The sequence below is a fragment of the Arvicanthis niloticus genome, chromosome 21 (genome assembly GCF_011762505.2).
Source record: "Arvicanthis niloticus isolate mArvNil1 chromosome 21, mArvNil1.pat.X, whole genome shotgun sequence".
Classification (NCBI taxonomy): Eukaryota; Metazoa; Chordata; class Mammalia; order Rodentia; family Muridae; genus Arvicanthis; species Arvicanthis niloticus.
In genome coordinates this window covers 34,520,602-34,546,915 of record NC_047678.1, presented here as the reverse complement: position 1 = coordinate 34,546,915, position 26,314 = coordinate 34,520,602, and the positions used below count along the sequence as shown (strand labels likewise).

The 26,314-nt window shown below is 39.4% G+C and overlaps 1 protein-coding gene across 33 annotated transcripts in view; it reads right to left on the bottom strand.

Annotated features, from left to right (window-relative positions):
- Window positions 1–26,314, bottom strand: part of Clasp2 (cytoplasmic linker associated protein 2) — a 173,036-nt gene that overhangs the window by 27,402 nt on the left and 119,320 nt on the right. For 13 of the 33 annotated variants that reach the window (XM_034483915.2, XM_076917271.1, XM_076917270.1 and 10 more), the window contains 9 exons: window positions 24,087–24,257; window positions 22,475–22,582; window positions 18,133–18,195; window positions 17,110–17,216; window positions 14,664–14,687; window positions 13,198–13,442; window positions 12,333–12,396; window positions 3,336–3,499; window positions 1,062–1,140 (listed from right to left, as the gene is read on the bottom strand). In XM_034483915.2, coding sequence (XP_034339806.1) covers window positions 1,062–1,140; window positions 3,336–3,499; window positions 12,333–12,396; window positions 13,198–13,442; window positions 14,664–14,687; window positions 17,110–17,216; window positions 18,133–18,195; window positions 22,475–22,582; window positions 24,087–24,257 — 1,025 coding nt within the window. The remainder of the gene's footprint in view (window positions 1–1,061; window positions 1,141–3,335; window positions 3,500–12,332; window positions 12,397–13,197; window positions 13,443–14,663; window positions 14,688–17,109; window positions 17,217–18,132; window positions 18,196–22,474; window positions 22,583–24,086; window positions 24,258–26,314) is intronic. The other 20 variants (XM_076917273.1, XM_076917275.1, XM_034483929.2 and 17 more) reach the window with 3 other exon arrangements.

Here is a 26,314-nt window from a genome sequence, read left to right as displayed (position 1 = left end):
CTTTATTTAGTGGCTCTGAGAAAATGACGCTGCGTTGGGTGCACGTGAGCCCTGTGAGAAACAAATGTGATTCTGAGGCATGAATGCATCCCAAGATGTAAAGGGAAAATGGATCTTGGGTATAAGGCTTCTACAGCATATTTGTGCAGAACGCAGAAGAAACTACAAGACAACTATACAAGCAATGTGCTTCTGATTTCCTGACTTTAATCTCAATGGATCAGCTCATGCAAAACATTTCTGTAGGTTCTGTGCAGTCTAGGCAAGCATTCCATCCATTAAGCCATATCTCAGACAGAAACTATTTCTTGTCTAATATTAATCATTTTAAGTCATAAAATAGACTCTATCTACATTTCACACAACTAGAAATGTGTCCAAATAGAATTGAGAAATATAGTCCTGATACAAATTTTATACTTGTTTCAGCAATGTCACAGTATAGAAAATGTTATTATTCCAGATAGGGAGAACAAACTTAGATTACACTTTATGTATGTATGTAAGTATGTATGTGTACACACGCACACACACATTCACTAAAATAAGCACCTAGGCAATGCTATGTTTTGGCCAAATAATTATCAGACTCCAAAAACTACAATTAAGAGAAAAAGACTTGGGAAATCACAAACATAAGATTAAAGTAACTCTGTTTTACCAGCACAGGGTTAGATGGCCATATTTTTTTGATGCTTTTAAAATGTGTTTACCCAGAGAGCTTTTCCCAAGGATGGGTCAAGCCTCTGGACAACATTTGAAATCAAGTATGTGCATGTGTAAACAACTTAGGAAGGTTAGTACTGGCATCAGTGCATAGAACATTATTGGAAACACTGCAGAGAGTTATGAAAAGAAATGATGCAGGCTAAAATAAAAACCAAAGAAAAACCTTTGAGCTCCAGAAAGAGTGAAGCTGGTCCCGCAGTGCTGGCAGGACTATCTGAAAGTTTATAAAAAACAAAGCCCTCTTTTGTGACAAAAATACAAATATTAGCCTAACTCTATTAATAAAATACTTCAATTCATTGTACTATTTTCAGAAGAAATCAAAGTTTTACCTTCAAGCTTGGCGTTTGGGTCTGGTCAACTGTAAATCTCATTAGGATATTAAACTGAAGATCATTTGGAAAAGATTCCCTGAGGATAAAAACAATAGCAAAAAATAAGTTAGTAAACAACAAACCCCAAAATTAAGTTGACAACTCTGTATTTTAATAAACTCCACAGCAAGGACTATACTTAATAACACATATCATGGCGCCACAGAGCATATATGAACTGAGAGCTGAGGCGGCAGTCTATGAAACACACACCGCCGAAGGATAAAAGGCAGTTGAACTTACAGTCAGTAAAGAATTAAGAAACAATGCTAGGTAAGTGTATCTTGTTTGTCTCCAATATGTACTTAATCAGAAAAATGTACTCCATAACAGTTCAGACTTCTAGGGCTGGAGATGGGGCTCAGTGGTTAAAAGCACACAGACTGCTCCTTACAGCAAACTGAGCCTGGTTCCTGACCTACGTGGGCAGCCCACAGCCACCTCTAACTCCAGCTCCACAGGGTCCCATATCCTCTCTGGCTTCCTCAGGAACAGCTCACACATATATACGCAAAATAGAAAAATTAAAAAAAAAAAACCTTAAAAAAATAAAAGTTCAATATTTTCAGACATGTTTCTTTTCCTTCAGATCTGAATTTCTGCTGAGTGTGGTGGTGAACACGTTTAATCTCAGCAGTCGGGAGGCAGAGTAAGGCAGATCTCTGAATTTAAGGTCACACTGGTGTACATAGTGAGTTCCAGGATAGCCAGAACCACATCCTAGTGAGATTGTCCAAAAGAAACACCACCAACAAAATTCTGAATTGCAGACTCATTTTAACTTCATATTTGGGTGTTTGGAATGAGTCCCTTCACAATGAGCTCATGAAGGTAGAAACTCAACCACTGGTGTAAAGCCTTCTGAAAGGGGGCTCCAGAGATACATGACTGTAATTCAATTTTCTTCAGCTGGTGATGGTGACACACAGCTTTAGTCCCAACACTTGGGAGATAAAGAGGCAGGTGGATCTCTGTGAGTTTGGGGCCACCCTGGTTTACAGAGTTCACAGGCAAGACTAAAGACTACATAGAGAAACCCTGTCTCATAATAAACAAACACCCTTTTTCATTGGTATTTATTTACCCTGTGTGTGTCTGGACATGTGTATGCTACGGTGTACTTATAGGAGCTGGTTCTCTGCCTTTAGGTGGTGAAGACTCAAACTCAGGTTACAGGGCTTGAAGGCCAATGCCTCTTATCAGACGCACCACTGGCCTTGCTGTCTTTTGAGATAAGCTTTTATTAAATTTCCTAAGCTTGCCTCAATGTCAGGACCTCAAACAATCCTCCTACCTCAGTGTCCCAGCAAAAGGGACTATAGGGGCCTGCCAATGTCCCTGGCTCTAATTACATCTTTTTGCTTTGTCTGTTTCCTTTTTGAAAGAGGATCTCTCTTTGTAACTCAAGCTGCCCTTGAACTCCTGATCCTCCTGACTCCGACATGCTAGACTGTAGGCGGTGAGTGGCCGCATGCCTGCCCCATATACATGTTTAAGTACACATGTTTATTTTAATTCACTTTTAAAAGAGATTTCTTTATTTTATGCATATGATTGTGTTGTTTACATGTATAGTTGCATACCAGAAGAGGGAACTGGATCCCATACAGTTCCAGACAGTTGTGAGCTGCCATGTAGGGGTCAGGAATTGAACCCTGGACTTCTGGAAGCCCAGCCAGTGTTCCTAACCACTGAGCCATTACATTAGTCCTTTATTTTTATTTTTGAGCCTGGGTCATACTGCATAGCTATGCAGCCCTGGCTGTCCTGGAACCCACTATACAGACCAAGATAGTCTCAATAGCACTGGCTGTCCTGGAACCCACTGTACAGACCAGGATAGTCTCAACAGCTCTGGCTGTCCTGGAACCCACTATACAGACCAGGAGAGTCTCCAGCTCACAGAGATCTGCTCCCCTCTGCTTCCCAAGTGATGGGATTAAAGACTTGCATCACCAGGCTCAGATTTCCAGCTGTATCTTTATTGCTGTTGTTTTGAGACAGTCTCCTGAGGGTTGGCCTTCACCTCACCCTATAGTCGAGGATGACTTCGAACTCTGGATCCTCCAGCCTCTATCTCTCAAGTGCTGGGACCACAACGTCAGTTTATATTTTACTTAAGACAAGCTAACAGCTTCAAGCATTCAAACCAGTATTAATAAAACTTCAACACAAGGATTAAATATTCACAATTATCATCAGGTAACTTGAAATACATACAGAAAACATTACCTTGTAACATCAAGGGCTTTCTGAACTTTTGCCTGAACAGAACCAAGCAAATCAGCACCCATTTTTTTCAGCAGCTGTGTCAGCAGTACAAACAACCAATCTTGAAGATCATCTTTGTGGACTTGTATGAAATCTACTAGAGTCTCCAAAAACATGCTGAACACCTGTAGTTGATAGCGGGAAGAAGTGGGAAGAAGAAAGAGGAAATATTGACCTCTATGCTCAATTCAAAGCAGAAACAGATGGGAAAAAAGGAATCTGAGGCACAGCGATTGGCAGCCAAGCGGAAAAAAAAACCTCTCTCTTGCTTTTCAGTGGACTCTGTGATACAAGAGTGCATCTGCGCTGTTACCAACTTCTGCAGAAGTCTGACAATTAGCTAGTCCATGCAGCACCACTTGGTAAAGAAACTGCCCATGATGGCTGGCACACCTAATACTATCACCAATGCCACAGCTTAAGCTAGTTAAACTGAGACTCATTTCCGAAGAAATGGAGGTGTTGCTATGTATGTATATTTTTGGGGACACTCAGCTTTTTAAAAATTGTACTGAGTGAAGTAGAAAATTATTGTATTTATAGTCATCATAAAATAGAAAATGTATTTACAATAAAATACTGATTAGAAATCCTCAAGTTTCTCAAAAATGACAAACTGCATCAACTTTTTGGTATGAGATTTATTATTGACTAAAACTGCCCCAAAAGTAATTTCAAACAGCCTGCCTGAAGTAACAAAAAATATTTATATAATAAAATTAATTGAGAATAAAAGAATGTATTTAAATACATGAGTGCTGTCTGCATGTGTACAGAATTGCCAAAAGAGGGCATCAGATCCTTTTATAGATGGCCATGAGCCATCATGTAGTTGCTGGGAATGGAACCCTCTGGAAGAGCAGTCTGTGTTCTTAACTGCTGAGCCATCTCACCAGCCCTGTACCCTGTTCTTGAGCTGTCTCTGCTGCCTCTGCCTTCCTATCTGATCCCCTGCTTATCTTGAGCTGTGAGGGCTTTTTCTTAAATACAGTATGATTGGACTTTCTCTAAGTTCTTGGCAGGAATTTCTCTATTGTATCCCAAATGCCTTCAGCCTGACTGTCTCTTCAACAGCACTGTGGCCTCTTCCACCCCCAGAACAGCTCTCTTTGGCCTTGCCAAAGTCTGCTTCCTGAACCACTGCTGTAGGTACAAAACCCTTTGACCTCCAGACCTGACTATTCTATTTCCTGTATACTAGGATCACCAGATCATTTCTGTAACAGGCTAGATAATAAATGGCTGGAGCTTTACAAGCCATGGGTCGAGCAGCTGTACAGCCCCGTCACTGTACCATGGTCAGAGACCAAATTAGTAGAACTGTGTTTCAAAACAACTGTGCTTAACAAAACCAGACCATGGGCTGAGTCAGCCTCTAGGATGTTTTTCAACTCATGCTTCTTTCTCACTATTACTGGAATGCCACTCTAAGAGAAAGAAAATCATTACATATCCCCAGTTAGTTCTGTACATCTCCAAACTGGCCTTGGAGCATCTGGCAACGTGTACTGTGCCTCCCCTTTCATATACATCTCATAAAACTCAGTTTTCTACTATTCCCTTGCCTTCCACCCCTCATGTACAGCATGTGTCTTCCTGCAAAATCTGTCCAGAGCTGTTTGGGTACTTTAGGTCACAGCCACTCATCTTTCCTACTTGAAACTGTTTTTCTTATTTATTTGAGATAGTGTTCTACTATGTAGCCTTGGCTGACCTGAAACGCACTATGTAGACTAAAGTGGCCTTGAACTCAAAGAGATGCATCTGCCTCTGCCTCCCAAGTATTGGAATTAAAGGCATATACCACCACCTATTTGGAAGTTGTGATGTGACCAGCTGTGAATCTTACTACTTAAGCTTTTCTCAAATTATATTATTATTCCACCCAGAAATTTATAACTATGTACATTTCATTTATTTTTGAAATAGGGTCTTACTATGTGTTCCAGGATGACTTGGAACTCATGATAATTTTGATTCAACCTATTTAGTGATGGGGGTCACAGGCAAGTATTGCTAGGCCTACCCCATGGTTTTGTCATCTGCAATGAATGTTCACATGAACACACATGTACATACCTATATTTAAAGGCCAGAGGTCAACATTTGGTGTCATTTTTTACGTGTTGTCCACTTACTTTTGCACAGGGTCTCTAGACTGGAGCCTGCCTCTGCTTCTCTAGCACTTAAGATTGCATGTGCATCCATACTCCATACTCAGCTTTTAAAAGACCTGGGTTCCTGGGACTGAACTCAGATCCTCATCCATGCACAACAAGCATTTACCAACTGAGTCAATTCTACCAAGATCTTAGCTGTTCTTTCCTTCCAGAAGACTTCTCTGAATGTCCCAGATAGAAATTTCATTTGGTCAGATAAAAAGTAGTATAATTATAACACATAGATATGATTTATAGCCTACTACATATAAAACTGTACTATTATTTGAAAAAAAGTATGAAATCCCAAAAATGGCACTTACTGACCATATGTGTATATAACCACACATGTATGTATATAACTGTATGTGTGTGTCTATCTATACATACATGCAAATATCTAATACATATATGTATAACCATAATATATTGAAAATGATATAAAACCTTTCTACTACCAGAGAATTCATTTCAGAAGTCAATCAATATTCTCTCCTTTCCTTACCAATGAGTAAAGGAGAAATGTATATGCTAATATGCTGGAAGGAATAAAAATTATATTTCACAAGATTGAGTTTAGAATTAATGGTCCATAACCACTGCTTACTTTTATGGAATGATATTAATAATATTGAACATCAGAAAGCACACTGGGATAGTAGGGCTGTTTTGGTTTTTTGTTTGTTTTTAAATAATCTCAAAAATTGAGAATTATTTTAATCCTCCAATGATCAATTTGATACTTTACAAGAGGAATTATTCAGGAAAGAAACATCTGGGCCGTTACAATTGAGGCAGCCTCTTTTTATGGAAGCCTACTTTATTTTAGGTGTGCCAGCCATTAAATGTGAAACAGAAGAACATAATCAAATTAGATCAATTAGTAGATTAAAAGCACATCTCCAAACAGAATGACAGCCTGCGTAACTGCGAATAGCATTTCGTGGATTGCAAGGGGTCCAACACTGCACGGACTATGTAGGAGAGAAAACAGAGAAAATGGGTTAATTCCACAGTCATGCAGTAAAGTTAGCTTTTCAACAAATATTGAACCAACTTACTCTCTATTGAGAGTTCCAACACAGGGGACAGCATGCAAAAAGGAAAAAAGAAAAAAAAGAAAAACACACAAATTAGTCGCCATCAATGCAAAGTTCCTGTATGGGAGAGAAAAACACTGAAGAAAATAAAAGTAACAAATGTTTTTCAAAGTTTTCTGAAAAAACTCAAAATAGTTTTTAAAACAAGAGTTATATGTACAACATAGGAAAAAGGCATGATTTCTTTGCATTTTCATTCATTTCCTTGTCAGAGAAATTTAAAAGGGGGGATTCCTCCCCCCTCCTTTTTTGTTGCCCTAAATCTTTCTTATTTATTTGTTTGTTTGACAAAGTCTCATTATGTAGCCCTGGCTGTCCTAGAACTCACCATGTAGACCAGGTGGTCCTCAAACTCTCAGAGATCGGCCTGCCTCGGCCTCAGAAGTGCCAGGATTAAAAGCCTAGACTACTACACACAACCCATTACAAATACATTTTTGCTGCACAACCCACTATCCTTGTGGATTAACCTTTAGAAAAATTTAACCTTTTAGAAAAAAAAGGTTAACAGAACCTCATTTCCATTTATCAACAGTGTCAAAATTTGGTTCCAAACCATGTAAAACTCTTTTCTTATCTTGTCCTTTCACCTTCCCAAGTGGCATGACTTCTGTAAAGTCTTGTACTGTATGTAAGTAAAACAAGTATTCCCATAATACTTTACCCTTCGTGGGGAAGTGTTACTATCTCCTGCTCTAAGATTTGAGCAGCTCAATCTCTGATCTGGCTACAGTGCTTGTCAGAAGACCAGAGATGATGACCTAACAACACTCACTGGGTTCTGGTACAGCAGTAACAGGGTGGTTTCTACAGCAATCCAAGCTTCAAAGGCCCAGTTCAAAAATGTTGCCAGTTCGTGCAGTTGAGTGAAGACAGTACTTTTTTTAATTAAAGAATTCCTTTATGAATGTCAAATACTGAAACCACATGGTTAAGTAACTTTCAGTACATGGTATCACATATTTTAGGGAGTTAGGAGGCATAAAATGGATTCACAGCAGTAAAAATGAAAACATGGGGGTCAGAGAGTGGTTCACTATGAGGACCTGAGTTCCAATTCCAGCATTCACATAAGCTGTGGTCTTGCTTGCACCTGTAATCCGACTGCTGTCAGGGAAGGAGACAGGAGAGTGAATCTTCAGGACTGGCTAGCAGCTTAGCGGAAATATGCAAACCACAGATTTAGGAAGAGGCTCTGCTTTAAAGAAATAAGATGTACACAGATGGGGACACCAGATACCCTCTTCTGTTCTGGTATCTCTGCATGAATATAGCCATATTCACATGCACACAAGAAAACATACAAGCAAACACACCTGTACACAAGTACACACAGACACACACAGACAGACAGACACAGACATACACACACACACACATACACACAGAGAAAGGCATACATACATACCAGGAAAATATATGCATAAACCACACATACAAACATTCCACTCACAAAAATAAAATTGGAAAGGCAGTCTCTAAAAATATTTATTTTAAAGAAATTCTTACATTTGATGTTCTAAAACTTCTATGGTAAGAACCAAAGAAGAGATCTAAATACTTTACATATTTTAACTGAATCATTATCAAAGTCTTATATAAGTTGAATCCTATTATAAACTGTTATACAGATTAGTGAGCTAAGGCAGACATTGCTAATAAGTACTGCATATAGAATTAGAACACATACCACTATCCATATTTGCTATTACTGTGTTGTGAGTGATACACTTGGCATCTTATAGTTTATGTTCTTGTCAAATGTGTGTCATGGTAAGATCATTTATTCTCACACTGTAGCTCGCTCTATTTGCAGATTCCAGTATTGGAGGAGTCAACCTAACGTGGACTGAAAACATTTCCAGGAAGAAACTGCCTTTTTATTCAACACATGCATACTTATTTTTTCTTTAATCACCCTTAAACAAAAAGATTTTAGTATCTACAGATCATCCTGGAGCCAACCCATGATAGGTGGGGGGGGGGGGGGAAGTGATACATGAAATAACAAGGTGAATTTATTAAACTATAGACAGACATCAAGTGATCTCCACTTGCAAACTGTACTAACCTATTTGAGCTCCAGGGAAAGTCCTGCAACCATTTCAGTTGCACCAAGGAAGGGGTCTTTTCTAGCCCTTCCTTTTTGAAATGTCTCTAAGCATACTAGAGGACACCTGACATCTTGGCTGGTCACAAAACCTTTGTCTAAACATATTAACGGAAATGCTCTGGACACTGAAATGAACAGTCCTAGCTGGCCCTGTTCGGGAAGTGTCCCATTTCTGCTGGAATCACTAAGTTGTCTCAATCAAATCAGACAAAAGCTTCAACAACATGCACCCCTCAAGGCAGCGGCTACTGTGTAATGCTCACAGACTGACTGAAACATTGATCTAAATCTAAAAACCACATGGGGTAATTCACTATCCATGCCATGATAGATGGCATATCTCCTATGTACCTTTGTGGGAATTTACACAATTTCTATCCTATAACCTTACAAAAAAAAAAAAAAATGAGTAATAGGTAAAACATTTCAATCCGGAATGGCCATCTAACTCAGACTTGAGAGAGAGGTATCATTTATGTAGAACCTCAAGGATGTGGCTCAGGAAAGGACGAGAAGGGTTAAAGGAAGAAAGTAAGATTCTGGCCAATAGTGAAGAGGTGTGTGGTTAATTTAGATTGTCTCCTTCACCACACATGGAACCTTGGGAGCTGAGCATACCTGTGAGGGACTTTTCTTGACTGGATTATCTGAGGTCAGAGGACCTGTCCTAAGTCTAGGCCATACCTTCTGGCAGCCTATATAAACTGATATGGTAGAAAGAAACTTCCTTTTGGCCTGCTTGCCCTCACTCTCCTTGGCAAGTCCTTCTACCCTACTGCTTTCCTTCACCGGCAGATGAACACACTTCTTCAGGATCCAACACAGACCAAGACCAGCTGAGACACCCAGCCTTCAAGACTGAACAAATACCAGATTCTTGGCCTTCCTGTCAGAGACAGCTACTGATGGACTAGCTGGATTACAGCTGGCGAACCACTCTAACAAATTCTGTTTTAACACAGAATCATTCTATCAATTCTGTTCATCTAAAGAACCTGACTAATACAGGGACTATAAACCAAATCAGACATTTGCTTGGACATTTGGTAAGGGTTTTAAGATGGTTAGGCACATTATATCAGATAATTTAGGTATAGAAGGTGTATGTGTGTGTGTGTGTGTGTGTGTGTGTGTGTGTGTATACACGACCACAACTGGCAAAAGATGATTGTGCCCCGAATTAGCAGTGAGGATGGAGAGACATTCAGAAGCAGAATCAAAAGGAGTGGTGTTATACAGAGTAGTCAAATGGTGGTAGAATTATGCAGGAGGAAGAATGGGAAAGGCTAAAGACAGCGCCAGCCCCCTGCATCCGTATTTTAAACAACCACATGCTGAAAATATTTGCAAACCGCTGCCTCTATAACTAGGCACATTTCCTCTATACTTTTTTAAATAATACATTTTCACACTCAGTTACAATGTAATTACATTAGGTCTTATATAGTGGCCCATGCCTTTAATCTCAATACTTGAGAGGTAGAGGCAGGTAGATCTCTTTGAGTTCTGAGTTCAAGGGCAACTTGGTTTATATAGAAGATTCCAGGCCAGATAGTCTACATAGCAACACATAGACAACATACACACATACCACACACACATAGACACACACAAACGCACACACAGACACATAGACACATACAGAGACACACACACTTCAAATAATAAACAAAGTATAAAGTGGAAGGAGGATTTAGGCATAACACTCTACACAACAATATCAGTAAAACAGGCAGAGACAGGGTGTGAGAACCAGAGCAAAAGAAATGGGTACAAGGGAAGGAAGGATTCCAAACAGAAGAAAATACAATTTTTCCTATCCTACTCACATTTGTTTGTTTCTTTTTTAAACAAAGAATTAATTATTTTATGTAATGTCTTCAGACACACCAGAAGAGGGCATCAGATCCCATTACAGATGGTTGTGAGCCACCATGTGGTTCCTGGGAATTGAACTCAGGACCTCTGGAAGAACAGTCAGTTCTCTTAACCACTGAGCCACCTCTCCAGCCCACACCCATGTTTCTTACATGATAGAAAAAGTACCTCCAAATACAGAACAGATTCAAAATGAAGCAGAATGAAACAAAAAGTGTCAAACAGCCAACTGGAATTTGTAAGAACCTCCTGAAAAGTCAAGTAGATGAGACCATATAGCACAGTGCAGCATTTCTCAACCAGTGAGTTGAGACCCTTTGGGGAGAAATAATCCTTTCATAGGGGTTGTCTAAGATCATCAGAAAACACATATAAGTACATTATGATTCATAATTAGCAAAATGACAGTTATGACATAGCAATGAGTAATTTCATGGTTGGGGTCACCACAACATGAGGAACTGTATTAAAGGGTCGCAGCAGTAGGGGTTGAGATGTCTCTGAGTTCAATATCACAAGAGATGGGATGTACATGTCTGTAGTGAACAAGCATTTCAAGGTGAGAGCTCCTTCTCTCTTAGCAGGAAGGAAGATGGTCAGAGGCAGGAAATATAGTTCCTGCTTAAGGGCTGGCATCCATGCAGAAGAGACAGGAGTGGCAGGGGTCTTAGGAGACTCAGGAGTGTTACATCCAGTTATAGTGAAGGAGTGAATAAGAACCAAGAGGAGGAGAAAAAGTAAGGCCCAAATGAGTACTGAGAGAAGAACCATGGACCAGACATAGTAAGAGCAGGTCAGGATTCTCTAGATGGTGCTGGTACATCTCCCCCTTCAGTATTCCTAATCTTCAGTCAGTTAACCTTCATGATCTAAACAACATAGGTTCCTGGGGCTGGAGAGATGGATCCGTAGTTTAAGAGCACGGACTATCTGTAAGCTGGGTCTGGCGGTGGACATCTTTAATCCTAGCCTTACAGGTGGAGCAAGGGGAATCTCTGAGTTTGAGGCCAGCCAAGGCTACACAGTGAGATCCAGTCTCAAGAAACAAAGAAATAATCAAACAGCAAAACACCACCACCACCACCACCACCACCACCACCACCACCACCACCACCACCACCACCACCACCAAACTGGCTGTTCTTCCAGTCCCTTTTAAGAGCAGCAAGTGCTCTTAACCCTTCAGCTGTCACTTCAGCCCCACAGCTGACATTTCATTCTATTCTATTCATTCATTTACTTATTTAATGAGTTTTGGTTGTTTGAGACAGGGTTTTTCTGTGTAGCCCTGGCTGTCATGGAACTCACTCTGTACACCAGGCTGGCCTCAAACTCAAAGATCTGCCTGCCATTACCTCTGCAGTGCTGGGATTAAAGGCATGTTCCACTGCTGACAGGGCCCACAGCTAACATTTTAAACTTCTATTTCTAGTGGTAAAAATCCAGATTCTACTGAGTGACCATCCAGCCTGCACAGCATTCTTAGTCTAAATCATAAGAGTTGAGATTCTAACTGCACCCCTCAATCTTCCTTTAAAGAAGCTTAAATGAATGCATAAAAAGGACAGTATCTAAACTATGCATGATATGAAACAACTGAAATTATGTTTGAAAATGTCACTACCAATGGCTTATAGTATTCTTTTATTACTATATTTCTTTTTTTGATGCCATATAGAAATAAATAATCTTGAATACTAAAACATACCTTGCCATGAGGATCTGCAAACATTCTTGTGAAAATTTCACATAATCTTTTCAGTTCAACTCGACTGCCCCCAAAAAAACAAAAGAAGATTGATTAATATCTTGCTATAGGATGAAGTCATTTAAAAGTAAGCCTACAAATAATTAAATGACAACAAAAAGGCTATATAAATTATTCCTCAAAATTGAGAAATCTGTGGATTTATTAGACTAGGATAAATGTACAGATGTAAAATGCAGAAATTCTGCTGCAACCCACACTGTGAGGATGGCAATGAAACAAACTGTAGCAAGCCACATCTGATTTTTACTAAGTGTTACAATGTTTAAGTTCTACCTTTTTCCAATCTGCCCTTTCTTTTCCTTTTTAAAATGAAATTTGCACCTAATATGCTTGACATGATTTATTTGCACTGAGTCATGAGGTATATGTATACCTGAAAATTAATACATTATGTAGTATAAACATAAACATTGGTTTTGAATTATGTATTTCTAACATATCTTAAAATATATAAAAAGAAATTATATCAAACACCAATGTTACTGTTATCAAGTGAGAAGCCAGCCTTCTACATTTGTACCACACTAACATGTATGAATAATCTGAAATCTGAATTTTGTTTGTTTTGTTTTGTTTGAGACAGTGTCTCCCTGGCTGGCCTTGAAATCACTTGTAGCCCATCCTGGTCTTGAATTCAGAGATATACCTGCCTCTGCCTCCCATAGCACTGAAATTAAAGGCATGTGCCCAAACACTTAGGTGGCAGTTGGGTTCTTAAGGGATCAATCACATAGGTTTAAAACATCATATCCATAAGGACAGTGAAAGCCTGCTAGAACAAGTATTTCATGACTCTTCTCACCTTAGCGTTCTCTGGTTTTTTAACAAGTTCTGCAGACCCAAAAGGCCTTCTTTCCTCTCTGACCAATTGGAACTAGCACATCTGTTGAGGACTTCTGCCACGTCTTCTGTCTGTCTCATGTAGGTAGGAATACTACCATTTCGAGAGCTATAGGAGCGTTCTGAACACGCACTAGAAGCATCGCTGTTGGCATCATCATCTGAGTGCATTCCATATGATTCATACCTTCTTCGAGCAGGTTTTTTCTGTTATATATCAAGAACTACATTAGCAGTAGTTACAAACATATGGGTATTTCATAGTGTTTACTTAATACAAAAGGACTGTTTCTGTCTTAGAAAAGTGGAGGGCAGTCTGCTAACCATTGTAAAGATAAAATGTCAATATTTAGTTTCTCTTCAAGAAGTGCTTTAGAAGTTAGTATAACATGAACTGTTTGACTATGATGACAGCAGAGAAGTGACTTTGAGCAAAGCCAGACATGTCAAGTGGGAGGTGCTCTAAAGCATATGCTTTCTCCTTAACATGGAAAAGCAAGAATAAATAGAATGTAAATTAAAAGAAACTATACTAGAAATATGAGTTGGTAATAAAAAAAAATACCACCTTTTGAGGGGAGTAAAACTACAATTCTCTTACGTAAGATACTATGTTCTTTCCTTCCTATCTATCTATCTATCTATCTATCTCCCATTTTCTATTTCTCTTGCCATTCCCCCCCCCCGTTCCAACCTTTATGTCTTCAAGATAAGTATTGATTTTTAAAAAGCAAGATGGTTATATGTCCTTAGAGTTTTCCCAACATAATCTATATTCTGAAGCTTATTCTGTATGAGAAAGCAGTTGAGGTTCCTTTGATTTCTTAAATGGAAGACTTACATTTTATTTTCCTGGCAATTATGCCTTTGATATTAAAACTGTCATGAGGTAAACAGCCCCTTTGAGGATTCCATGCAGAAATTGGAAACAAGTGTATATACTCTGATACTTGGATTTGGCTAGGGAGTAGTGGAGCTACTGCCATAAAACACTCCAAGTACAGCAACTCAAAAGTTCCAAGTATCTACAGATAGATCTCTAGTCCAAAAATTGTAAAGATGTACTATCTGAACACAACCAAATACTTTCACAAAGCTCTGCCATCATTAACTCTTGTACTGACCTACAAACACTAACTCAATTTAGAATACCAATGCTTACTCAGATGGGCTCCAGGACCAGGTCAATGAAAGACTCCAGTATAAATGACTCATCTCAAGTGTGACAAAGTGGTACCTCCCTAAAACACTATGTTCAGTCAGTATCCCCCCACAGACAATCACAATGACAGAATAATAGATGGACAGCTAAAGATTTTATTACTTGCACTTTAATTTTTTTATAGACAACTATTATCTGGTACGTTGATGAAGCAAAGAAAACAAGCTATGATATCATAAGATGTCAGAAAATATCGGTGTCTATACCTTAGTCCGTATGTCTCCTAAGAGCTGAGAGCAGTCAATTTTTAAAGAGAGAAATTGAAAATAATGAAGAACATTTTGCTAAACAGCACAGTGAATTGGCATTAGCAATGCCTACAATTAGAAATACCCAGTTGTATAACATAGATACCAAAGAACTGCTTACTATCAGGGTTATCTCTAGTCCTGTCAGTGTCCTTCAGTTCAGAGACCTAACCTACAAAACCAAAAAGCTAAACAAATAAAACAAAACACTAGTTTCCCAAAGAAACTCAAACTATTCTTATTAGTTACAGACCTTTTGCCATTTATAAATTAAACTTTATTTTCCAAGGTACAACTTTGGTTTAGTATTGGAAACTTTCCATAAACTTGATGGTTACATCTGTGCTATACAAATGATGAAAGTAGACCCCCTAGGACTACAATTCTGATTTATGATAGTGTTGCTAATACCTGCAATGGTGGTACATACCTTTAATCTAAACTCTCTGAGTTCAAGTTAGTCAGGTCGACAGAGCAAGTTCCAGGCTACCCAGAACCACATAGTGAGTCCTTGTCTCAAAATACAAAACAAAACAAAAGGACCTGGAATGCTGACTCAGGGATGAAGAACACTGACTGCTTGAACTCAGAGGTGCTGAGTTCAAGTCCCAGCAACTACATGGTGGCTCACAACCATCTATAACTCCAGTTTCCAGGGATCTGACCCCTCTTCAGGCCTCCATAGGCATAAGGCTTGCAAATGGTGCAAAGACATGCATTTGGGCAAAACTTCCCTATGTAAAAGTAATCTGACAACATTTTTTTTGGTTAAATATTTCCATATAACTTGAAGCTATCATTTTACTTGCATAAATAGCAACCAAAGAATGACAAAGTCGATCCCTAAAACTATACAAGCAGAAGTTAAACAGTAAATTGTTAAACAAAAAAAAAGCAACCTGAAAAATATAATTTGGGAATAATAAGAACTAAAACATCTGATTGATCACATCAGAAAAGATGATGCACACATCCTGGGTTCAGAAGAACAGAGTCTTTAACTATATCAGTTCAAATACTTTAGCAGCTGAGGTAAAAACAGAAAGTCAACAGTGTTATTATCACATATGAGGATATGTAATAAATCATAGCTATTAACAATGAATATGTTTAAAATGTACCTTCCACCTCTACAGGTAAAATTATTTTTCACAAAATAGGTCTTTATTTTTTGGGGGGGTGGTTAGGTGAATTTTGTACTTCTAAATTTCAAAACAAAGCTGAGGGGTCCAGGAAGCTAACTCAGAGGGGTGCTGCTTGCCTGAGATGCACAGGCTCTTCCAGAGGGAACCACCAAACACAAGGGTGGGGCCTTTCATAGACTCCAGGTAGACATTCAGCATCAACAGGGCTCTGAGACCAATGCCAATATCAACCCTGACACCCCCAAAAGAGAAAATGAGTAAATACTTTGAAACAGGATTACTATCATAATAATTTGAGTCACTCTGAACCCAGGGCCTTGTGCATGCTAAGCCAAATGCTCTCCTAGTCAGCTACATCCCTAATTGTAAGCCATACTTTGAAAGAGAAAGAGTTATATTGGACTGAGTAGGGAAGTTAACCAAATAGCATACACATCATCATTTTAAGTCTTTATAATTTTATGTGAGAACAGGGTATACACATATGTGTATATCCATACAGTAGACTGCATTCTTCTTACAACTATCCCAATTCTACAGAGTTTTAAAATTTAACTGTTTAATATGTGGAGCATAAAGAACTGGGAAAATATCTTAGATAAATTGGTCTAGGCATGGTGGCACATGCCTTTAATCCCAGCACTCAGGAGACCAAGGCAGGTAATTCTCTGTGAGTTCAAGGGCAGCAGGATCTACTTAGAGAGCTTCAGGACAGCCAAGGTCACACAATAAAACCCTGCCTCAAAAACAACTCAACGCCCTATAAACTTAATGTGAAGACAACCTTGAAATTACATGCTTGTAAGTATATATACACAAATGCACTCATCTATTTGGCATATAATCAGTGCACTACTGTGCATTAAATATAATACTATTATTAAAGACAACAAAAGATTTTTGTTCCTGATACATAGTTAAGATTACTGGAACTGGCTTAAAATTCTGAATATTAGCAAGGCTTAATCATTAATGCACTACTCTCCTACATTATACTTATACTGTCTACATTTTGGGTAGGTTTTTTTTTTTTTTGTTTCCCCTTTGGGTTTTTTTCGAGGTAGGGTTTCTCTGTGTAGCTCTAGCTGTCCTGGAACTCACTCTGTAGACCAGGCTGGCCTCGAACTCAGAAATCCACCTGCCTCTGCCTCCCAAGTGCTGGGATTAGGGTAGGTTTAATCTAGCATTCCCTATCCCCTCTCCCACACAGTGGCTTTGAATAGGAATAGCTATGCCGATAGGAAAATGGAGAAAAGTACCAAGGCATCGGCTACCGCCTCCTCTACATCGGAGCCTGTGTTTAGGACCCGCATGGCACTGACAGAAGATGACAACCGGCTTGACTGGCTCATCCCATATCCAGGACCTAATTCATCAGAAAAAAAGGAAAACAGCTTTTAGACAGTTACACATGTAAAAATGCAGGGGCCGGGGGTTGGGGGAGGGGAAGTTAACTCTTATTAAGGGGGAAAGAAAAAAAACCAATGGGACAAAGCATTTTAAAAGCAATATTGTATTTTTCTGGGCACAATGAGGTTTTGGTCAAGTAAAAGGGAAAAGGCAGTCAAAATCATTCACAAATGAGAAGCAAATTTAAAGAAGAACCACTGTTTACTTAGTAGAAGAGGGAGAAGATGGCTCTGCCAGTTCAGGCAAGGCTTTCCAAATGAAGTGAACCATAAAGTAACCCAGAACTCCCTCATCAGTAACAGTCAAGGGGAGATTTATGAAGTCACACCAGCAACTCACCACAAGAAAAGATCTAATAGTAGTATCTCCTTCAGGAAAACTGATTTTATTCTTTAGCTAAAACAGACTGTTCAATAACCATTAAGTGACTACTTTGTGCCCAATGTTCTGACACGTATAGACAAACTAGACATGAATTCTCACCAGCCCACCAACTGCTTTGTATACAATTAAAACACTTCATCCACCATTTTGGTTTTTTTTTTAAACATACATATATAAAGATGAAGTACATAACTGAGAACATAAAACAATTCTATATTCAAAAACGATTCAAGTTGTACCCAAAAAACCAAAAAAAAAATAAACAAACAAAAAACCAATGCCCATCTGCCAGTTAGAAAAATGCTAAGGGGTTGCTAAAGGGAGGAAGGATAGTTACTTGAGGGAAAAACATAAGTGATTTATTCTCTAATAAATTAAATTTACATAACACAAATAAACTTTAAAATGAATATGATGTGATGAAAACGGAAAAGGACAGACTCAGAGATGAATGCAGAGATGACAGTGACAATGTACTCATCCTTCACCTGAGGCCCCACACACTTCGGGGACGTAGAGGGCACCAGTGGATCTGGAATGGTGTCTGGAGGCTGGAATAACAGGACCATACAAACCTCATCTATCACCACACAGACAAGGAATAGTGGCAGCACTACTGTCAGGCAAGGAGAGTTAGTTAACAGTGGTGTTACTCTCATAGTTAATGATCAGAGTATCGCCACACATGGCAACAGAACATCAAGTAGCATTGCGAGATCAACCCTGACACAAATACAAATTACACCTAAGTGGACGGACATAAGCTATAGGAGACAGAAAAGGCAAGTATTCAAATGGAGGGAAATGTCAAAAGTACAAGCATGAAAACAAAACAAAAACAAACACTTGTAGTGAAAAAAAAAAAACCACTATGGTAACTAATAATAATCTTCTCTCCTTTACTCTCGATACCCAGTGAGAGTTATTTCAATTTTATACGTCTAGAGTTTTGTGCCCTTTTATTCATATGTTGAAATACTGACCCCAAGTGTTAAGGGTAGGTGGTGTTTCTGATAGGCATGAAAGAGAGCATGAAAGGCACCCCCAGAGAGCTTAGCACTTCTACAGAGGACACCATCATGCAGGAGGCAGAAGGGCCCTCAGCAGACACTGGGTACCTTCACCCTCAACATCTCAGCCTCAGAACTATGGAAATAAGTCCTGGTCACTTATAAGTACTGAGCTATAGCATGTTATAGCAGCCTGAACAGACTAAGACATATGGGAACTTGGAGCACAGTTTGACATGTGTGATGAAAGCACACTATTAACTGCTATAACTGTAACTGAATTCTTCCAAGTTCTCTGTTTCTACAAGTACACAGACAAATTTTAGATAGTCAAAAATCATTTACTTCATTTATGTTAAGGAACATTTTATTCATAATGGTCCAAAGAACATAAGTTCTACATCTGGAAATAAACTGTTGAAAAATGGAAGCTGTGAGCATTGAGAAAGACTATTAATACCCTAACAAAACCCACTAGAAATCCGTAATGCCTGCTCCTAATAAACTCTGTGACCTAAACTCTGCAGACTTTATATTCTTTCATTTTAATATCATCCTACTCATATGATTAATGAGAACTGCTAAGTATTTTTTATAACAGGAATCATTTTGCCTTTCCTAAAGAATGGCCTTCACAAACTCTGCATGGAGCGTATGTAACCTGGATTCAACTCTCGTTTTATACACACACACCTTAACCATGTGGCTCTCCTTCACCTTGGCTGGTGACCTTATCAGGATGTAAGCAGCCACATGGTTTGCAACTATCTTACTAAGATTAAAGAGTATATGCTGTATGACTTCACCATCTTAAGATGACCACATAGTATTATGCAACTTTTGTATAAAACTTCTTAGTCATAATGAGCTGTCTATTTAGCATTGTACTCCTTTTAGAGTAAGGAAGCAGTGACAAGTCTTAAATATTTTGGATTACTATGGACTCTTGTATGATGATAAAAATTTATGGTTATATTTGCTACACATACTATATATGTGATTCAACTCTGGTCTAGAATATACTATATATGGTGATAAAAGTGTAAGGTTATAAAGGTCTATTCAGATTAGTAAAAGCTAATTCAAGATGTATGTCTAACTACTAAGACTTTGCAAACTGGTTAACATCAAGGTGGTAGAAAAGTTACATAAGAACATGTCTTTGGTAAATAAGGTATATTTGATAATCAAGAATTATAAATTCCCAAGGTTTACTCAGGTTTGCAGTAGTATCTGTTTAGCTTCTTTATCTTTTAAGCTTTAGCTATGGATAAACCAAGCCACAGAATAAACTGCAATGTTCTATAATGGTATACTATAGAAGAATCAGCAAAGTTGTCAGTCTCTCTATGAATTGTGTCTATGATTTAAAAATTTTATTTTGCTAACAGAGTAACTTCAATTCAAAATTGTTATTTTTAAGGTCAAACCTAACAGGGATGGAAGTAAAGTTCTACTCTTATAAAAGCTACTCAATTATTATAAACTGTTAAGGATAATTAAAAATTATTATCTTAAGTTAGTGGTCAGTCACCTTATAAATGGTCAAATTATTTAATGTGTTCAGAATGGTATTTGTGGTCATGCTAAGTTCTTATGTAATTAATTACAGAAATAAGCTTTAGTCTCTAGTATATGTTTATAAAGTTAAGCCAAAAACAAGCGAAGTTTGTCTAGTTTAGATATAGTTAATAGATAATGGTCCTCAACTGCTTCAGAGAGCTACAGAATATGGCATTTAAAATGTTCAATAAAAAACCTTTTTATGATAGACACATGCCAGTTCCTGGCAGCACCCCCATGATCTCCTCCAAAGAAGATGATGGCCCAAAAGAAAACACTGTTCACCTCAACTGATATTGTATCGGGCTATTTTCCCTCTACATTTGTAAGAAGGCTCGGTGGTTGGGCTGTATGAGAGGTAGGTGGAGTGAGGAGTTGGGAGGACAGAAGGAGAGACAGGGGAGAAGACAAGCAGGGAGGGAGGAGCAGACTGGCAACGATGGAGGAGGACGAGTCGGTTGAGAGCAGTCCTGGGTAACAATTTATATCTAAAGGTTAGGTATTGGGTAACAACTCTAATGTGTGGGCATCTTGTGAATTGAGCATTTCCAAATATATAAATCCACTGGTTAATTATTAAGTCTTGAGAGTTTCATTTCTACTGGGAACTGTGAGCATGGCGGGTATTGTCTGAGCTTTGGGGAGACAGCGTGGTGGATTGGCAGAGCCATCCTTCATGCTGGTGTCTCCTGGGTGCCAGGGCTGGTGTTTCTAGATAGCTGGAGCCGCAGTGCAGAGCTGGAGCCGCAGGGGAAAAAGAAATGGTTTTCCTTTAGGTATAAATATGGTTGTCTTCAAGTATAAACTTAAAGGTGCTTCTCACTGTGCTAAAACCATCTGTCTACTCTATATACATCCAGTCTTCTGGGTAGGGGAAAAAGCCCTGCTCTCATGGTCTGTCTTCTACTACAAATCAAGCTCAAATGAGCCCCCCCACCCTAACCCCACTCTGCTCCACGGGAGGTCTGTCCTTCCAGAGCATGCCTTCAACAGTGTTCACACTTTTAACCCAGACTGTTTCCCAAGCTTCTACTATGACACAAAGGGTGTATAGAAGTCTATTGCCTTTTCTACAATGTGGATCTCAATACAGAGTACAAGCAGTGCTAATGCTAACATGCCTAAAACTTACCTTTTACTGTAAACTTAGAAAATTGCTGTACCCTTCAAGGAATCTATTTGAATCCATTATGGGTCAAATGCACCCTCCTGTCAGTCAACAGGGTGGGGTATTTCTCCCTTTTCCTGATCCTGGGACTTTCTTCCCTCAACTACCAGGAACATGGGTCTAAAAGTTTCAATTGTACACCCAAGAAAAAGAATTTCCCCTCAACTTTATCTTTTGCCCTAACATATCTATTCGTTCCAGGATCCTGCCAGGTCCAGGTAAATCCCTCAAGATCTGCTTACTGGACAGCTTCAAAGAGGTCAGCACCAGGAGGTTCAGTCTCACAGACTGTTTCAAACAGACCTACACTTTCCTAGTGTCCCACAGAGCCTGGACACCGACTCAAACAGCCAACTCTCATGGGACTTGGCCAACACCCCAGTTTTCTTGGGTAGCCAAAGATGTTGTTGCCACCTCCCAAACAGCAGGAAGCAGTCTAAAGGGCACAGCACCCTCATTACTGTCTTAGCATCAACCTTTCCTATTTCCTTATCTTTTATAATAAACAAAAGAAGAAATACTGAGAATAAGGTGCTCCTCCAGCCTGCCTTTCAGCAACTCAGCGTCAGCAGTCTATGTCACCAGCCTTACTACCACCAAGTATGGTGCATTTCACTGTTGCTGTGAATTGCTGTTTTTCCCTATGAGCTATGCACAGCCTTTAAAAGGTTCCTCTGGATTATCACCTCTATCTGTCTGTCTGCCTGTATCAGTCTCACATGTTCCAATTCTACAGGTTTTGAATTCAATCTTCCTTTTATTTTTGTCTTCTTAGAGACAAGTATGTAGACTAGGCTGGTGTTGTTGTGATCTTGACTCAGCCTCCCTAGTGAAGAAATTAAATTCAATATTCTGAATTTACATCTGTGTGACATTGACTTGATTACGACAGGAATCCATTTATATAATGATTGACTTGCTCACTTGAGGTAAGTTACAAAGGGCAGTGGCATTACTGAAATGTATTCCCTCCTTTGAGCTCTCTCCTGAGAATGCCAGCAAAGATACAACTGATGAGGAACATTAAACCCCAGAAGCATGGCTTACTCACCAGGGAAAGCAGTGCCTCCCACCTGATCAGACACTCACCAAGTGGCTGGAAAGAGCGAACCGGACTCGTGTCCCTGCTGCTCTCTCGGCTAGCTTCCCGGCTACAGCCTTGACTCACACTTGGCCGAGGAATACGGCTGCTGCGGGCTGACAGGATGGCAGCAGCATAGCAAGAGAAAACAGAAGGCAGATTTAAGCTTTCAAAATTCTAGTTTTCTTTTTTTTCTTTTCTTTTCTCTCTTTTCTTTCTCTCCTTTCTTTCTCTTCTTTCTTTCTTTCTTTCTTTCTTTCTTTCTTTCTTTCTTTCTTTCTTTCTTTCTTTCTAGAACTGATTAATAAAAAGCTTGTTTGTTTTGGGATTGATTATTTTCTCTTTTCAGACTGAGTCTACGGAACCATGAAGCCCAGGCTAGTCTCAAATATGAAGCTTTCAATTCATAGATCTTTTTCACTCCTTATAAATAAAAACACAAAAACAAGTAAGAGATTTTAAAAAGCCAAAATAATCTGAAAGTACTGACTGAAGGTATAATAAAGAATCCAATCATGTCTGAAAAGCACACAGAAGCAAAGCAGTGAGGATCAAAGTCCCAGAAACCCTTGGTGTTGCTAAGGACCTCAACTCCATGTCTGTAGGCCCGAGGGAAGTTTGATTGAATGATGACATTCTTATGCAGCTATAAAAACCTGGACTTGTAAACCATCTCTGAGGAGTCTGAGAATGCGTATGAGGCAAAGCAAATGAGTAAATCAAGAAAAAAGAGATGATCCAAGGATGAGTCTATCCAACCCAGGAAAGAGGTGAAAAGGAGTCTCCGTCCGAGTGATGGCTGAGCTAGAACACCAGGCCATAGCCCACAAAAGAAGATGCTCCACAGATCAGGAGTCTTCCTGAGAGGACAATGTCACTAAAGATAGGAGAAGGGAATATGGCTCTTTTATAAAGTTTCAAAATACAAAGTCAGAGATTGTTGGGGGAACACCTAGGAAGCCTCAGTGCAGGCACAAACAGCTATAGTGGGGCCTGACTTGAGTGACTGGCAGGGCTCGGAGCAGAGCTTGTTTCTGTACAGCAGGGGCAGTTCCTTCCACACCACAGCACTCCATGTACTGTTAGAAGAGGTGGGGTCATGGCAGGCTGTGCCCTGGTAGCAAGCTTTACTCTTTGCCTGGAGATTAGATAGTATGCTCAGGCATCAGTCACTGTGCCCAAACATTCACAACGTAAATAAAGATTATTTATGTGTGCATGCCACATGTGTGAGAATACCTACAGAGGACAGATGATGGTGCCAAAACCCTGGGAACTGGAGCTACAGGTGGTTGTTAGCTGCCTAATATGTAATGTGGATGGTGAGAACCAAACTCAGATCCTATGCCAAAGGAGCAAGCACTCTTTCCCACTGTAGCATGTTTCAACTTCAAAGTAGACAGTAACTGGTAGCTCTAAGACAACAGAAAGGTATGAGAATTAAGACACAGATTAAAGCTGATGAAACAAACACAGTGATCTTGGGCTTTACAATGTTAGGGCCCCTTTCAAAGTTCTTACACTTTGAAGATTCAACTCATATCCTATACTTCAGCAACCGAGACTTTAATTCTTGAACTTTCAAGGAAGCCAAAAGTGGTACTGCATGCAGAGTCTTACCCACTGAAAGCCTAGATGGGCTGGCCTCTCTGCTGCAGCCCTGGCTCCTTGGTATCTTGCTTCTCTTCTGTGCTGAAGCTGAATTGACCAGGACTCGTTGCGCACCAGAGCTCACAGTAGAGAGGGCTGTTGTGGTTAGAACTCTTCCTGGAGACCCAGATCGGCTGCCAGCTAAACAGGAAACACATAAAAATATGCAAACATTGATCTCAAGGTAACTTGTAAAGATATGAGAAAATTGTGGTATCATGGCAGGTTCTAAGACCAAAGAAATAGACTGAGATTTATATACAGATATAACCTTCTGAGGAAAATTATGCTGCATATGCTAGCACTGAGGAATAAGTCGCCTCATGCAAATGTTTGATAATGGCAGTACTGCTGGGATTTTTTCAGACAAACTGTAAAAGGATCCCCAGAGCAATCCTATATTTGACGGTGTATTTCCTGAGACTTAGATGCTCTGTGGAAAAGCATTACTTACAAGGATGGAAACTCTTACTTCTATTATGGCTACTAGTTGTGTCTTGAGCATACAGTGACAACTTGCTTTTTCTTAAAATAGTTTGCCTCATGAAATAGCTGAATGGGCATGGTCATTTGGTTTTATTCATATTTTTAAATTTTACAAAATTAAAAACTATGCTGCTTTCAAATCTGGTCAGAGATGGTTCTTTCTGCAATGTGCAGTGATTAACTCAGAGACTCTTAACTAGTCAAAGAGCTCAGAATATGTAACTGTTGAGGGCTCAGCTCTAACTGGGACTTCTTTATTAAGGTCTTCCTACAGCAAGGCTCAGGAAACATTGCTGAAGAAGCTATGGAAAGAATGTAAGGGGCTAGGGGAGACAGTGCTGTGAAATGTGGTTTGGGGGCTATGACATAACTACTGTATTCATTACCTCACAGGTTTGGCTACACTTGACTGGCTAATATTCCAGCATGCATGGAGGGGAGGAAAAGCTCATGAGGCCCTAGTCCCAGCTCAAGAGCTTTTGACAGTTGTGGCTAATGGGGAAGGCAGAGTCCCCCCATTGCTCCATGGTGTGGCCCTAGAAGGGCACACTGCCTTGCTGCATCCTTGCACATACTAGTAACACTATTTGGACTCAGCAAGTTTTTTTTTTTTTTTTTTTTTTTTTAAAGGACATGAAAACAAAGGGGGATGATAGAGAGGAAAGGGAGGGAGGGAGACTATATGGGTAAGACACATTGTAAACAGTAAATGAAACTGTCAAAAGTAAATAAAAACACTAAAGTTAAGTCAAGTTGGCCAGCTGAGGAAGACAAATTTGTTTTGGCTAGTTGAAGGCAGAGGGCTCTTGGTTAGCCACATTCTAGGATACCAAGTTCCAAGAGTAGACCAGAACTTAGAGGGAAGCAGTGCGGAAGTCAGAGAGTCAGGGAGTAGAGAGGGAGAGCTAGATTAGCTCTCAGAGGTCTCTGTGGTAGGGGTTAAACAAAGGTAAAAAATGAATGTTTAGATAGGGCCTTCTTGTATATCTTAGGTTGCTCTGGGATTTGAAGCAATCCTTCTGCCTGTACATCCCACACCCTAGGGTGGTAGATATATAATATCATACCCAGAAAGAAACCTATTTTTAAACTAAAACACAAAGGCTACCTTGTCAATCAAAGTGTTTTATGTGTACAGTGAATTAAAAAAAAAAAAAAAAGAACTAGACGCTCAACTGAATGGCAATATTTTAGAAAACCTGCCTAAAAAATCTTCAGGGGAAATGTTCTCTCTGCTACCCACTTTTACCACACTGTTAAGAGTCACTGTCACACTGCATACTCTTATGTGACACTCAACTGTGTCTCATTTCTACCCAGTAGATTCAAGACTCAAATGCCAATGGGAATAAATACTGGCTGCCAAAAATGGTACGGTGTGTTGGGCAGTGCTGGTGCATCCCTTTAATCTGAGCACTGAGGAGGCAGAGGCAGGTAGATCTCTGTGAGTTTGAGGCCGTCTTGGTCTATAGAGAAAGTCCAGGACAGACAGGGCTACACAGAAAAACCAAATTAAAAAAAAAAAAAAAAAAAAAAACCAAAAAAACAAAAACAAAAATTAACCCCACAAAAACTAAAACCAAAACAACCCATAAAAAAAACCAAAACTGGTACTATATACCAGGCAGGTATTTCAGAGGGCTTTAGAGGACTATCTTATCTTTCTCATGGAAGATGGCATTTCTAATTCTAGCAAGCAAATAACTTTCACA